General features: G+C 44.5%; 1 protein-coding gene across 4 annotated transcripts in view; it reads right to left on the bottom strand.

Annotated features, from left to right (window-relative positions):
• Window positions 1-16,953, bottom strand: part of SNX14 (sorting nexin 14) — a 647,427-nt gene that overhangs the window by 53,305 nt on the left and 577,169 nt on the right. For all 4 annotated transcript variants that reach the window (XM_078648164.1, XM_078648163.1, XM_078648162.1 and 1 more), the window contains one exon: window positions 1,627-1,718. In XM_078648164.1, coding sequence (XP_078504290.1) covers window positions 1,627-1,718 — 92 coding nt within the window. The remainder of the gene's footprint in view (window positions 1-1,626; window positions 1,719-16,953) is intronic.

The raw sequence follows: 16,953 nt of genomic DNA on the forward strand, positions 1-16,953 counted from the left end.
CCCAATCTTATATTGTTGAGGAAGTTCCTAGATCACTTAAAGAAGAGGGGTGGACTACAGTAAGAACAATCAGGCCTAACTTGCGACCATATATAAGGTACATTTTAAATTGAGATTATACATTAGTATGCCCTTTAGTATTAATAAAAAGTAAAAAAAAAAAAATCGCAAAAATGATTATAGCTTCATGACGGATGGCAAAAAATAATTTGAAACTTTCCTACCAATATGCTGTCACAAACGTGTAATCGGTCATTTCACTAAATACATTATTTCTTCCTCATGAAGGGTTTCCTAGAACGTCTCCATCTAACTCCACCCTAAAATGATCCACACACTCCACTATTAAAAATCATGCCACAGTGAGAAAATTCTGTCATTTTTCCATCAACATAAAAACATAGTGACACTAAATGGAATAAATGATTTGCTGAACCTGAATTACATACAAGTTTCAGGCTACACTAAATATTCACACAGTCTCTAACAATTAATCTGCATTTGTATCCATCAAGAAAGAAGGTTCGAAAATGAGTAAGTCGTGCTGTACAGCTAAGCCACCAAAGGTATCTCAAATGAATACTTTTCTTCCTCTGATGAAAATATACATTAAGTTATGTACAACAGCATTCAAATCCATTGAAAAACTACAACACATTTAGGAAGTATGTTTTGGCTAACATTGACAACACAACATAAAGTCAGTCCAGCGTGTGAAATTAAAATCCAGTCTCCTTCTCCAACATCTTCCTATATAATGTTAAAACTGAAGTAACACAAAATTAGCCCGGTCTTACGAACAAATTCAATAATGCAGATTGGTATCTTAAGATAACACACAATGTTCCTAACAACCAGGAATGCCGTGCGTTTGCATTTTGAATCATTAGAGAGCATCTCGAAAATACAACTAATTATTGACTTTATAATAAACAAGCACTGGCAAAGGCAAGAAGTCTGGCATTGGCTACCGACCTTTTGTCCGTATCACTGCTGAATGTATTTGTGAATGTTTTTTATATGGCGACACACCAGCAGCAATTTTGGGGGAGGTGCCAAATCCTCACCTAAGTAAAAGACAGGCATTGTTTCAAAGACGAAATTGATATTTTTTTGTAATGCAATAGCATACAGTGCACTAATAATCCCTGGTACTAAAGGTCACTTACTAATCGAGTGGGTGTTCACATTCTTTTAACAACAGAATGCCATCACTCATGGTCAGTTAAGCAAATGGCTGAAGTGGCCTGACCCTGTGTCCCCTGCGATATACTGTGGCGGGTGGAAGCAAAACATGAATGACACTGCAGCAGCCAATTGGTGAAGAGGAATAGCCGAAAGCCCCTGAAAGTATGTATAGTGAACAATCTCCTATTAAAAACCAAAGGTCTTTGCTAAAGTCAGGCTTAAAAAGGTCCCTTCAAAAAGAAATGCACATTTGAATCGCAAATCATACACTTATCTGTTTTCAAAATAGCAGTCTGCTTGCTTTGCAGGATAAAGCATAATTTAATTCAACTGAAGATGGGTCAAAATATGGTCACAATTTCAAAAGACAGAATGCCTAGAATGTCTTTTTTTCAGTTAAAAAGCACACACTGTTAGTTCAATTAAAGTATTTATTACCTGTTTATTCAGCACTGGCTGCTGCAGCCCATCGAAGAGAAGTCGAATTCCTTCATACTTGGCGTCATCGCCAATGCATTTGCCCATCAAATCTAGTTAAAATAACGCAGATGCACACTTTAGCAAATGAGCTGTACTTAGATTTTCATAATTGATTTGCATATTAATTGATACCAGACAAATTCACCTCCATTGTGAATTTTATTTAATGAATATTAAGTGGAGCTTACGGATGCATATCCCACAAGCTTAAGTTCAAACTGCAAATATCCCCTTACTAGGTCACACTGATACAGTACAATAGGTCCAGGCGCCAAAATAAAAGTGCCCCCCCCTTTGTAGAATTAAAAAGATAAAAAGTGGACCATGTTTGCAAATTAGGGCTGTTTTGAACTTGTACAGACATGCTTTTTAAGTGTTTTGCAAGGTATGGAAGACTGCATGGGTTTGAGCTTGCTACAGGCAATGTTTGTTTTAATATCAGGAAAATCAATGGTAAAACCCAGTCCAACAGACCATAAAACAGACCCACAAATAGCCAAAACACAGACCCACACACTCATCATGTCGGATCAGCCGGTCAGGTACTGCTTGGCCCCATAGGCCAGCCGACCCTTCAGAAGAAACATTCACAGATCTAAAGTTGATCAAGCTAAAGACATCTCTGAAACCTCCTGACCATTCATTGTTCCTTTCAATTGCTTCAATGCATATTTCTAAATGTAAGACGTTCTAATACAATTAGGTGAGTGGCAATTCCACCCTGGCTGTTATCACTTTCACCAGAGCATTTAACTTTTCAACACTTCGGGGAAAAGCGACCCAGAGGTGTGGGAATACGATAGGATAAATGATGGGATGTGTTGGGATGAAAGTTCTTTGAACAGTTTTCTGAAACGCGATCACCCTCTACTGGTATGTTCCTGGGCAGCCCTAAGTGTATTTCCCTGGTGGCAGCAGCAAAACTTCAAGCCAGGGACACTGACCTTTTCACCCCTTACCTCAGTGGGAGTACTGTCTCACAGGTGCCCTGTGTAATGTCTGCAAAGTCCCTCTTTTTTGGGGTACTCTGAATTCATATTTGGGACATGCATGATGGATGGCTGTACCAAGTATCCAGTGTGTGAATCTGGGTTAACAATCTGTCAATAGATTAGTTAATGCTAGAGTACATGTGTGCCACTCTGAAAGGCTAGTGCTGTTATGTAATAAGCAGCAGCCACCAGGTGCACAACTCTTGTGCTCCCGAACAGGACTAGATACGCCTGGTGGGTTGGAGAATGTAGCCAATCCCTTCCATTTGTGTTATTCATAGTAGGGCAATAAACAAACTAATATGCCTCCATAAGGTGGCCTTCATGACAAAAGTCAAGTCACCCCTATCTGAGTAAGCCTTAACTGGTTATTAAGAGGACAGGAGGGCTTCATGCCTGTCCACTAAATGCAGACACCACACTGGGAACATGTTCCTCTAAGACCGAGAGGTTCCAGACAGTAAAAAGGTGCAACCTCACTGATAAGCCAGACTCCTTCAGTGACTGGCAGAGTTCTGTCCTGCAGACCTCCCGCATGGACCTGGCTAGGGCAGGAAACCAGAGTAAAAGGGCCTTTTGGTATCAGTTGTCATGGGTGCAATAAATTACCCGTTTTTTTTCCCCCCCGGGTCCGATGATTACATTACTATGGTGTCCTTTTGCTCACACCATCTGTACAGCTGGTGTCCGGTCCTAGCCCGGCTCGTATTGGCTGTTACTCCTACCTGGGTTACCGTTGTAATCGGTTGGTCTTACGCCTTCTGGGTGGTGTCCTAAACAGCTGAGGGATGGCTGGCCCCCACTTTGCTCGCTTCTTATCCCTGCCAGTTTTTGATAAACTGAGACAGCTGGCTGAGGGTCCATCCGTTTAGGCAGTTGGATCCATGGTAGTAATGAGGACAACAACAAAAAAAAAAAGAAGATAAGCCAGACTTGGCCACAATAGGCAGATACGTAGTGGCCTCCTCAGCCAGTACTTTGTTAAACATTTTAATCATCCCAGAGCAGCTTTTGTGTATTTGTATAGGAAAGAAGATAATAGATGAACCAGAATTGAAATCTCTGCATGGTTGCCACTCTCCCTCGAACTGGGTCTAAGTTTGGGAAGCCTGCAGAGTAATCTTGCTGTTGGATCTGTGGAGAGAAGAAATAAGTTACCTCTCTAAATAAAGAGCTGGTGTGTGCCAGCCAGAAGAAATGAGCGGATCCACTTAGAACAGTCCAGCAAACACAACAAGATGACGGATGGAGTGCTGAAACTTTTCAAACACTCACCCCAGTCAAGAGATCTGGGTTAAAGGAATTTTTCTTTTGCTCACCATGCCACCTCAGTTTGGACCCAGCCATATTCAAATCAGCCTTGACTCTAATCCCCATGAGAACAGTCCAGCCTGAACCGCCAGGCCAAGTCTTCCCTGAACCGGAAACAATCATCCTGGGAACAGTTTCGGGGTATCAACCCACATTAGCCAGGCTAGCTTGAATCCAGTGGCACAGCAAGCAAGGGGCACACGTCTGGGCATACCCTTCACCACTTATGGTGAGTATAGAAAACACAACGAGATGATTTACGGAGTCAAACAATCAATCAGGGTTTAGAAAGCGCAGCTAATCTCCTGATCGGGTATCCAGGCGCTTGCCAGTCCCGGAGGCTTATATGAACAGCCATTCTTGAGGGAGTGCTGAAACGTTTCAAACACTCAACCCCAGTCAAGCGGTCTGGGCTACATCCATTGTTCTTTGGCTCACCATGCTGCCCCAGTTTGGACCCAGCCACATGCAAATCAGTCTTGATCCTGCTCTCCAGTTAGAACAGTCAGCTGACTCGAAGGGTATGCATGGAGAACATTTCAATTGCCCCAGACTCCTCATGAGTCACAAGGTTGCTCTTGCCAAGGAGCAGGGGGATGTAAACAATGACATCCAGATCAAGGAGAAGCTCCATCACCTTAAGACATTGAGAAGGAGGAGCCAGGAGTGACCCTTCCTGTACATGTGTGGCGGCTATACTTCGACTGCCCTCTGGGGACTAGGGCAATCCAGACTTCAAATGGAATACCATCAGGTCACTTGGAGGAGGTTTCCCTCATTCTGGAATAGTTGCAGTCATCTTCTTAGATGTGGACATTCCTGTGACTGTGTTAACTGAAGGTCAGGTAAACACTCCCTCCGAGGCAGTTGTCAACAGATCACTGGATACTATGGGAGCCGTTGTTGATACCCCTAACCAGTGAGTGCTCCGCTAATGCAAAATCTTGACTGTGAACGGTGCTTTACAAGATACAGGCCCCAACCCCTGACTAGCCAGCCAGTGTACTTAACACAAAGCCTTGTAACTAACGCGGCTCTGGACTTCAATATCAAGGACTGTGAACCCCCTAATGAGGATCGCTAAGCCACAGCACATACACGCCAATGAGCATAGAGTGATACAACGGGGCTAGAGCAGATGCCTCCAGAGGACCCAGACGAAACACTTATACTCACCAGAGTTGCCACTGATAATGATTAGGGCGCTACCGCATGGGGGACAATGGAAGGGACTGGGCGAATGGACGCAGGCAGGGCCAATAAAAAAGGGGGACCTGTATAGGAACAGAGAATTGCTCTCATTCGAGGAATTCAGTACTTACTGGGGCATCCCACAGTAAGATCAATCCAATAAATTGCGATTGACAGTCTATCAAATTCAAATCTGGGATCTTCTTACAATATTCAGGAATGGACTGCTAAGTATTACCAGAAAATCCAGATGCTGGCACCCAAGTGTGTATTCTAAATACTACACTGGTGTCAATAGCACAGCCTACGCAGTAAGTAGTCTCAAGGACATATCTCACTGCTTCCTGCCCGTCTTGAACCCTAAGAGCTTCCATAACAGCCAGCAAGATCTCACCAGTCAAGACCCATAATGCAGGTTCATCAGAGGCTGGTCTTGTCGCCTGGCCACATAGGAAATGACCAGAAGACCAAACCACAGGATTTACCCAGTAGCCATTATGGTATGCCTGAGAACCTCAATACATGGTAGCTCAGATGTAGATAGGCCTGTGGGAGAATTTCAATCAGTAAATTGGCTTTAATTTCAAGTGCAGGCAGCTGCATATCCAGCACCTCCATCATGCACCACCACAGCAAATGAAGCACTTCCTCAATTATTGGTCCAGGTCGTGAGTCCAGTTCAGTCTCTGGGAAGGGGTCTAGTCCACACCTGAAGGTCTAGATAAAACTCTCTACGGATGTCGTGAGAGGGAAGCAAAACATTTGCCTCCTTGTCATCATCAGTGTTGTGGGGCTGTTTTGTGTGCCACGGACCGCATTTGAAAGGGATATCAATAAGGCTTCCAACCTCTGATAGCACTGGTGTCATGCAAGAGGTTGAAATCGAGCATTGGTTTGTAAGACCACTGGCTGCACCTTTTTTTTTAGTAATGCAACACAGGATTTAGCTCGTGCCGATGCAGGTTTAGGGGTCAGAGACTGGTGTCAGGATTAGAACTGATACCGGTGGAGTTAGCACAGTCATTTAGATTGAATGCGAGAGTTTTAACCGTAGGTCTATAGTGGTAAACAACAGTGACCTTTGACTGTTTTTGACTCCCAAAAAATGACTGGCTGCTTCAACAAAAACTAGAAAAGGTTGTACAGAACGATTAAAGAGGAAGGGTATTGAACTTTCTGTCTCTTCTTTTTGCCAGATTGATGAGCAGAGAGTGTGTGAGTGCCAACAAAACAGAGCTAATATAATGTGGTATGACATATGAGCCTGGAGCATCAGCTATGCTAAGATGTCATGGAACACGATGTATGTGAGTGTTATAGGTGCCCATTAGTACCCAAAGACACCTTTGAGAGAGGATGCCAGCTCCCGGTTTAGCATGCTGGACTAACTACATATACTACAACTGGAATAACTTTGCATTTTTGAACAACTGCATCAATGGTCACTTTGTAATGCTGGCAATGAGAAGCTGTGAGGATAACAGATCCTGAGAGTTTGCCTACATTTTACTTGATTTATGAATGAATGATGTTCCAAAGTTCAGAAATGGTGTTTATTGATTATGAAGGGACCTATGTCCTTTATCTGTTCATAATGGATGACAGATTACTGTCAATGTGGTAAAATGCAAGGGGATAGGTCGGTAGTCTTTTCATCATTGTGTTGTGATTGTGTAAAGGGGAAGATACCTTATAATTTGGTGTCATTGTAACCTCCTTTTGTGCATCCAGCATCATCCACTTCTTATCATCTCTGCTACCTACTGCAAGTCACTAACCAGAAATTGGTGAACCTTTGCGGCAAAGGAAAATTCTTAAGAAACTGGTTGAACACCAGATGCTTATGCAATTGGCCTCTTCCTCGAATTAACAGTGATGCTCTACACCAGGGGTACTCATAGTATGGCCCGCGGGCCAGTGGCGACACGGCAAGCCTTCCCTGGCGGCCCGCGGACCTTGTACACATCATACCAGTGTTTTAATTATTATTTTTTTTTTTTAAGAGTGTCTGCAAACTAAGTTACAGCAAGGAAAGGGAGGGAGGGTAAGGGAGGGAGGGTAAGGGATGGAGGGAAAGGGAGGGAGAGAAAGGGAGTGACAGAGTGAGGGAGTGAGGGAGGGAAAGGGAGACAGAGTGAGGGAGTGAGGTAGGGAAAGAGAGACAGAGTGAGGGAGTGAGAGACCGAAAGGGAGACAGAGTGAGGGAGTGAGAGAAGGAAAGGGAGACAGAGTGAGGGAGTGAGAGAGGGAAATGGAGGGAGGGGAAGGAAGGGAAAGGGAGTGACAGTGAGGGAGTGAGAGAGGGAAAGGGAGGGAGGGACAGAGTGAGGGAGTAAGGGAGGGAAAGGGAGACAGAGCGAGGGAGGGAAAGGGAGACAGAGTGAGGGAGTGAGAGGGAAATGGATACAGGGAAAGGGAGGGAGGGTAGGGGATGGAGGGAAAGGGAGGGAGAGAAAGGGAATGACAGAGTGAGGGAGTGAAGGAGGGAAAGGGAGACAGAGTGAGGGAGTGAGAGAGGGAAAGGGAGAGAGTGAGGGAGTGAGAGAGGGAAAGGGAGGGAGAGAAAGGAAGGGAGGGAAAGGGAGTGAGGGAGTGAGAGAGGGAAAAGGAGACAGAGGGAGGGAGACAGAGGGAGGGGGACAGAGTAAGGGAGGGAGAGAGGGAGGGAGACAGAGAGAGAAAGAGAGCGAGAGAGAGAGATGTGTGTATGCCGGGTCTGGTGGCTCAGTGGGCAAAGGTGTCCGCTGCAGGGACCAGTGATCAACCTCATAGTCAGTTTTTTTTTGTTGCTCTAGCCCCGCCCCCTCCCCCACTGACCCCACCCCCACTGGTGCGGCCCTCGGACACAAACCACAGTGTAAATTTGGACCCCGAGAGAAAGTTTGTGAGTACCCATGCTCTACACAAAGGATACAGCCTATCAGCTTAGGCGAGGCTCCAGGACTCCGGGAACTATTCATTAACTAACAATGAAAGGACCTCCCAGTAGTGCCTTTATGTAAAAGCTACCTTGTACAACGTAACTGAAGGATTTCCACTACAGGTCACTAACTGAATAGGCCAACTGTTTTTAGTCAACCACCTGAGATCACCTTATTCTTAGCTCTCCTCAAAGATGGAACCAAAATTATACAGCACGAACATTTCATTAGAGCATCTCAGAAGCTGCACTCTGTGACTGGGTCACAGCATTTGCCATCGTACTGATCAAGCACTGCCACATCCAATAGGTCTCACCTTTGGGATCTATTGGCTTTGCGGGTGAAGCAAAAAAAAAAAAAAAAGTGCGATGACGGTGTAATTTATGAGATGTGTGCATTTAGCACCATGCATTCGAGTGCCTAGGGACTAACGTGGGTGCCATTGTTTATTTACTGGTCCAAGAGGGCAGACACAGTTTGGATTGGTAAGTTAAAAAAAACATTTTAGTACAGCAAAAGTGTTTCTTGTATTGTAGATACTCCAGCAGAAAGTTTGCAGCAGTTGGACCCTCCAAGATAAATAAATAAACTAAACTGTAAGGGGCGCTAGTGGAGGGAGCACTGGGGATTGGGTGGGGGGCAAGGAAGTAACAGAGGCATTTAAGCCTGGGCCGGAGAGGCCTCTCAAAAAACATAATTATAAAAAAGCCAGGGTGGGTGGGAAAAGTAATGGATGAGTTTGGAGGGTAGGGATGAGGGAGCAACCTGGACCATTCAGAGGATGCAGGTGTTTGGGAAAGGGAAGCAGCATATAAAGGAGTTAGTAAACACATGCACTCCCATTGAGTGCAGAAAGAAAAAGAAAAAATAGTTCCCTAATTGTGAACAGTGGAAGGACACTAGTCAGCCAGTCAAAAAAAAAAACTATGCTGCAGTGAAGAGTGACAAAGCCAGGCACTGGTAAGCAATGGACTGAATGTAAGCCCACTCTAAATTTCTGGTATGGTTCACAGGAGGCTTTTGCCTACAGACCACTAAAAGCTGTTTGAAAAGCCAGGCCTGAAAACCGCACCTTTAAGGCACTAACCTCACAGGTACACACTCAACCCAAACTAAACAACAAAATAAATATGTAGGGCCAGACCAACTGTACCCTGAAACAAAAACACACATAAGCAAGCAAACAGTGGGTTAGACTACGTCTCATTCTACAATGTCGGGAATAAAATCTGTGAAAGTGTTATTTACCTGACAAGAGGCCGGCTATGAAAAGACAGATGCAGATGACATTGGTGTAGCATTTTGTACAGAATTGTCTATCATCTATTAACTGGAATATATGAGTCATCTTGTATACAACTGTTAGACTTGGCATCTTTTGGCGTGTTTCACTCGAGTTTTTGCTTTCTGCCCTCCCAGTTTTGACTGTTTTTGCTGGTATAACGTTTCCGCGCGCTTTTCGCAAAGCTGATCAGTGGTAAAGTGCTGGTGCTCCTGTGGTAAATTTTGTTATGATTGGATGTGAGACTCACTTGTCAGCCCCCAGTAACAGGCACTGCAAGTGCCGGGGCTTGGGAGTCCACCGCTGCTCATGGGCTTGCAACACGGATTGTGCCACCCACGTACGTAGCCCGGCAAAGGTATGAGTGAATGAAGTTTAGTATGCCTGAACTCAGCGTCTCAAGACGCAGCCTTTAGCAAGTGTGCCTTTTTCATTCTGAGTTCATAAAGGCCACTTTTAGAAGGTGGGTATTATTTTGCTCGGTCATCCCGTGTGCCTCTGCTGGAATGTGGGTTGCCTGTCTGGTTTTTGGGACAACAGATGGCTGGTGAGCAGGGTGGCTCCTGATAGTCTAGGTAGATCAGGAAAGGGCTCAACAGACCTGGGTTACGATGGGGGAGGAGGCAGGGAATCTCCTTGCACCTTAAAGGGCCTGGTCTGTCTCTGACAAAACCGTCTCCACCTCCTGCCAGGAATTCACCCCAGAGATGGTCTAACAGGTTCGGGCCAGACACAGACACCCTCTGTCTGAAAGATCAAAGGATTTTTGGATACAAATGGTGGGTCCCAGACCCCTGAATTTTAGAACTCATCTGGAACAAGAAGACTGGCAAGATGAAGCGCCGGAGAAGCTGCGAAAGGAACGACTGCTTTGCTGGGTGCTTTGCTGGGCTGACTTGCATTGGCTGCTTCTGTCTTGGGCAGCATAAGGCCTGGACTGGACTTTCTGCAACCGAAGTGAAGAGACTCTCCAAGGGCTTGAGGTAGAGCTTGCCCCCTGTTCACGAAGTCTCAGGAACAGCAACAACTTCAGGTTCTTCGACCCACAGCACTGGGGACTGTGTGTTTTGTGCTGCAACCTGAAGAATGCCCCTCGACAACGTCTACGACGATCCTGCCGAACCCGTGTCCTGAAGCCACCGCAGAGGGCACTGCCGCAACGCGACCCTGGTCTCATCGACGATGCCTGTTGATGCCTCCACCGAGCCTCTGCTCGCACCTCGACCTGTGGGCACCGCACCCCGCACCGCCTTGCTTCACGCTGAAGCTTTGCCACCGCAGAGGGCACTGGCGCACCGGGACCCTGGTCTCACCGACAATGCCAGTCAACGCCGTCACCGAGCTGCTGCTCGCACCGCGACCTGTGGGCACCGCACTCTGCACCGCCTCGCTACACGCCGACGCAGTGGCCTTCCTGACGCTACCACTTCCGGCCAAAATCGACGCCGCTGCCTGCACCTTGGTTCGGGGGCACTGCTCGTGAGTTACACAACACACCGTCCTCATCCCGCACCGCAGCCTTGGCTTGCCGGCGTCATCGCCTCCTGCTCGTCAGCCAATGACAGCGCTTCAGCAACTACAACGCCACTGCTTGCACTGTGACCGGCTAGCACCGGGAGGAGCACCGCCTCCATCTCGCACTGCGGCCCTGGTCTCACTGACGACACCATCTGAAGCCACCACCGAGCCGCTGCTCGCACCGCGACCTGGAGGCATGGAACGCCGCACGGCTGCGCTTTACACCGCAGCACCCAACGCCTGTTGGCGCCAGCGCTCCGAATCCAATCAGAAAGGAGCTCGACCTGCAACGCGAGTGACTTCAAGGGCCACATCGCCCTGCATCTCTGAAAGGTACTGTTTGCAGGTCTTCCCGACAAGGTAGTTGGCTTGCGACCCCGGGGTCAGTCAGAACTGTTTTTTTGGATTTGTTGTTCACGACGCCGTGATAGCCCCAGATGGAGCTATGGATATTAAGGAACTATTTTTAAAAGAAGCATATTTTGATCAAGTGAAGATTTTGAAGTGTAGTATAGCGGATTTTTATCGTATTTGGTCTTGTCTTAAGTATATAAAAATTGGATATTTTTCTAAACTGGTGTGGTGTCCTTTTGAAGTGTGTACACTTTATTACTGTTGGTTAAGTGCAAGTGCTTTACACACTGCCTCTAAGATAAGCCTGAGTGCTCGTGCCAGGCTACCAAGGGGGTGATCAGGGGCTTTTTTAGAAGTGTAACTCCCTTATCCTGACTAGAGTGGTGGTTTCTGCCTCACTTTGGCGGAAGTCTCAGCTAGCCAGAAATCCCATTTCTAACAACGAGATCAGTTAAACAGTCTGGATTTGATTACAGCTACAAATTATAGCTACTGCACTACAGAAGTCCTTTCGGAAAGTCTCTTGGGTATGATTCGGAGGCTCCAGATAAGGGACTTGTTTAGCTATGTTTTTATAGGCATTTGTGAGAGAATGGAAAGTGTATGGGGTAAAAAGATGCGTTACTCACTGGTGAATTTAGTACCTCTTCTTTCTACAAGTGGGAAACTGAAATAGCCAGAGGAAGGGGAGCCTAAGTGCATGTTTTGCTCAGATCTCTGCTCTCTACATACTCACACCATGTATACATTTATGTATACATTTATCTAGATCCCTCAAGATTTCCCAAAGAAACTAACTGTTGAAATATAAAATAATGAAAAAATGAAGGAAAAAGCAGTCATTAGAGACAACATTTTTATAAGTAACTTCATGTCACTGTGGCCGATTTAGAAAACCAAAACACTGTTACGTCCGACAGACCCTTCTGGTCATGGAAAATAGTTAGTAGGTTCTTCGAAAACACGCTACTGAGAGCCAACAACTGAGCTGCACCTTATGATAATTTGTCATTGTGTATCAACTATACAGCAATTCATATGCTAAAATACAAAGAATGCAAAATAGAGATGAAAGAAACCTATGTATTATTTAAATGAACCCAAGATACTGAGTTTAGGAACAGTGGTTATTGGCACAGCTCAGAATTTGTGGTTACCCATACAATCATGTGATAAAGAGGTCATTTTACAAAAAGTATTCTTTCTTGCACGCTGGCTTACATTGTACTTTTTGTCTGGCGGAAAAAAAGACTATCTTAACATACTTGTAATTTATCAAAAAGGGTGCTTTGCAATTGACACTTTATTCTGTGTTGCCTGCTTTTATAATGGATTCCCCATTTTAACTCCTGTTTTGATTATGTACCAATGAGATGCTTGTTTGTTATGGTTTTAATTAACTGTACAATACAATTGACTTACTTACCTTTCTACACCACCACCAAGTTTCCCAACCAGGGAGAGAATTTATCTAGTTTCTAAACATATTTGGTGGTCTATACAATTGTATTAAAACACTTTTGGGGGTTAAGGGGCACTTCATGTGATATCTCTGTAATATGCTTTTGCTGTTACTTTTTCAGAAATGACTTAGCGGCTCTGTATATACTAGCTATCTATGTTGTGAACATTTACTGTTGAAAATCACTCAGACTCAGATGCCCTGTATAGACATGTTATCCTTGATGTGAACACTTACTATTGAAAAGCGCTGTGATACCGTCGGGTCCAGCTAGCTCTATATAATACTCTTAAATAAATAAATACATATTTGGATGGTACACATGCAGAGAAATCCAAATTGGTAATAACTGATGTTCTGTGTTCCAACAGGCTTCCTGATAAAAACAGTACCCCACTTTTGTGGCTGAGCCTAGTGTCTGTGACACAAAACGCCCCTAAACACGACCTGAAGACATCATACTTCACCTAGCTGTGGATTTTTATCCCTAGCTCAACTGCCACCCAGGGAAACCTACCAAGCACAGATATTTCAGAAGAACAGATACCTGGGGTGTCCATGGTGGTGAAACGAAGGGTTCTCACAATATTTGCTTACTCAGAAGCCTTTGCAAACTAAAATCTTTGGATAAAAACAAATTTTTCTCACGTTTCTAGCATCTGCAAATTTCCCCCCACAGCGTTTGATGTCTCCTGGTCAAAATGGTTCCCCACTTGTGTGTGTGGGCTTAGCACCCTCAACAGAAATGAGCTTAAAACTCAACACGAACAGCTCTAATTTTTCCACTCAAAATTGACCCTTTTACAACATTGGTGGTTCGTAATTTAGACCTTGCCTCAGCTGGCACCCAGGGAAACCTACCAAATCCAGACATTTCTGACAGACAGACACCCAGGGGAGTCCAGTGTCGCATGACTTGAATGGATCTCATGAGGTTTTCTTACCCAGAAGCCCTTGCAAACCTCAAACTTTGGCTACAAACACACATCTTAGTCACATTGTTGTGAGGGACATTTCTGGGATCTGTGAGAAGCCAGAAAAGTCCCTACCACTCAGCGTTCCCCGATGTTGAAAATGGTCCCTCACTTGTGTGGGTGGGCTTAGTGCCCGCAGCAGGAATGGATCAAACTAGGGTCAACGTGAGTCCCCTCCCCAACAAGGACTCCCTCTGACTGTTTACATCAGTTCCTGTCACAGGCACTAGACCAAGCCACACAAGTTGGGTAGCCTTTTATCAAGACAAGCAGGGAGAACACTTGGTGGTAGTCTAAGTCACAGCAAGGCAAAAACAATCTGTAGTTTTAGGTTATGTTTGCAGGGCACTGTGGGTAAGAATATGTTGTGTTATCCACGAGAGGCACACCACTCTAGAGTTTCCCATGCGTTTCGTTTGCAGAAATGTCTGTATTTCCCTGGATGGCCGTCCAGCCCAAGCCTAAATAACGCTGTACCCTGATTTCTACATTTTGAGGCATTTTGTGTTGCTGGTTCTAGGTACAGACACACAAGTGCTGCTTTTATTGGGACAAGTGGTGCAGTGCTAGGCAGTAGGAAATTAGTGATTACCCACAGATTCTGGTTCTTTCCTTCACAGAAATATGAGGAAAATGTGTGCTTTTAGGCAACGTTTGAGGTTTGCAGGGTGTTGTTGGTTAGAAAGCAGCATCAGATTCATACACGTCACACAGCCCTGGAGTATCTTGGGTGCCTTATTTTCAAAATGTCTGAGATTAATTGGTTTCTCTGGGTGACAGAGCACAAGTAACCATTCACCATGGAAAGCAGGAGGAAATTTGGGAAACATCCTTTACTACAAATCATTTATCACAGATGGCTTTAGCATGTAAATGCCTTTACCACGCAAGTTAAGTATAGTTTAGATAAGTATTTGTGTGTTCAAAACCTCGTTTCTCCTCACACAAGGAAGTCAACTCTTCTTGGAGAACTGCAAGAAATACACTTTATTTAGTTAAAGTGGTCATGCTACCCTGATGCGTTTCGGCTGCCCAGCAGTCTTACTCACAGTTAGCCAGGCACCACTTTGTGTCTCCATTCTACATTGCTTAGCATGTGACATTATGATACTAAGTGAAAAAAGACTGTTTGCTTTATCACAGTATTATCCACCACCCATGTTGTTGGCAAAATCGAAATTGATAATTTCATGTTTAAAATACAAATAATTCTCATAATGATAACATTATAAACACAACATTATAAAGGCATCTTGTTCTAATGTCGCTACGGTTTGAATACTACAATCTATTATTTAACATGGCACATACAAGCAAATCAAAAGCAGTAATTACATTATTATCAAAGTACAAATATTTAAAGTCTGCATTCATATCCCACAAATTGTTAAAAATCCTTAACATTTTTTTGTTTTCTTCTCTCTCAAAGATCTGAATAAAGCCCATTTGGGTAGTATCATACAACTGCAAATTTTTTAATAAAGCCCAAGTGGGCATTGTTCCTAATTTCCTCTATTGACTATTTCTATCACGTACTTTGATCATTTAATAACACATAAACACTCTTATTGCAATCTGCTCAAAATGTAATACCAATACACCGTGTGGTATTCAAAATGTGGTGTGCTATTTAAAAATTCTGAACTGCCTTTACTTAATAGGAGAAAGTCTTTGTGTAACTACAAATGTATATGCAGGTCTTCTTCCATATTTAATACTCCTGGGGTCTTTGTATGTAGCTCTATAATGTACTGTGACTCTAGTTGCCTCAATAGTTTTTCTCAGTCCCCCCACATTGTATCCACTACAAAATAAGCTAAGCCTCGGACCTCACTCCTGTGCTGTTCTTCTGAGTGTCATGCTAACGGGTAAGTTTTATCCCTATTTTTTCATAGCACAACAGTGCTGGAGGATTCTCTTGTGCATGGACAATATAATACTGCCTACGTATATTCATGCACAGGGACACTGAAGAATGTAGACTGCATAGTCGGTCTTACAATTGTAGTTACCTTTTATGCGCTTTATAATGGTCAACAATGAAGATTTGTATCCTTTTAAATTATTTCCATGTTGGCACGTCTTGCTCCTACCACTTGTCCTGAAGTCTGCACTTTGACTGAGTCAGGTTGTCGTGGTTACTTTATTGCTCTCAGCGCTATTTCTCACCAGATCTTCCTTCATTAATTTAGCTTTCCTGAAAGTGACACGAGGTCTAAATGGTGCCACACGTCCCAAAACAGGACTGTTCTCGATAAAATAGTGGTATTTCTCTATAATAGACCCAACTGCACCTACCTCTCTATTGAAGGTTGTAATTGGTCTCAAGTGGGCAACAATTTTGGTGCGATTCTTCACGACTTTGAAAAGAAGTTTTTCTCTGGTTTCTAATCTCGCTTTAGTTTTCACTTCTTCTGAACAGCCTTGTAAATAACCACTGGCCTAAAATCATTACGTTAAATAATCTAGTGATATTTGTGATATTTGTGGGGTATTTCTAGAGCGCGGCGTTCGCTCCGGAGGGAGCATCTTGGCACTGAATGATCCTGAAAAAAAACCAGTCCAAGAGGAATTAGATGGAGGCTTTGGAGTAATCGTCAGGGAGAGTAAAAATCCAGGTCTTAAGAAGCTTTCTGAACGGTTTTTCCTGGGTCAGTTGTCTCAGAGTTTTAGGCAGTTTATTCCAAGCTTTCGTGGCCAGGAAACTGAGGGTTTTACCACCCTTTGTTTTCAAGTTGTATTTAGAGGGGAGAATGAAATTGTCATGGGTTGAGCGAAGGTGTCGACTGGGGGTATAGTGGGGAAAACGCCTGGTGAGGTATGTAGGGCCAGTTTTGTTGTATGCACGAAAGGCAATGATCAGAATTTTGAAGAGGATTCTTTTGTGAAGGGGTAGCCAGTGGAGGGATTGAAGCGCTGCAGTGATGGAAGATCTGCGGGGTAGTCTAAGGACTAAACGCGCGGCTGTATGTAGTACGCTTTGCAGTTTCAAAATTGTGCTCTTTTTGGCCCCTGCGAGCAGGCCGTTGCAATAATCCAGGCGTGAGATTATGAGTGCCACTGTCACCGTTTTTCTGGCGTCAATGGGGAGAAAATCGAAGAACTTTCTGAGAGATTTGATCGTTCCGAAGCATTTACCTGCGACGGTGCTGGCATGCTGATCAAAGGAGAGGTCGGAGTCAAAGATTACGCCGAGATTCCTGGCGGATGACACTGTCTGAGGGGGAGCAACAGAATTGTCCGGCCACCAGAGTGCTGGACAAAAGGAGATGTTTTTTCC

The sequence above is a fragment of the Lissotriton helveticus genome, chromosome 6 (assembly GCF_964261635.1).
Source record: "Lissotriton helveticus chromosome 6, aLisHel1.1, whole genome shotgun sequence".
Lineage (NCBI taxonomy): Eukaryota > Metazoa > Chordata > Amphibia > Caudata > Salamandridae > Lissotriton > Lissotriton helveticus.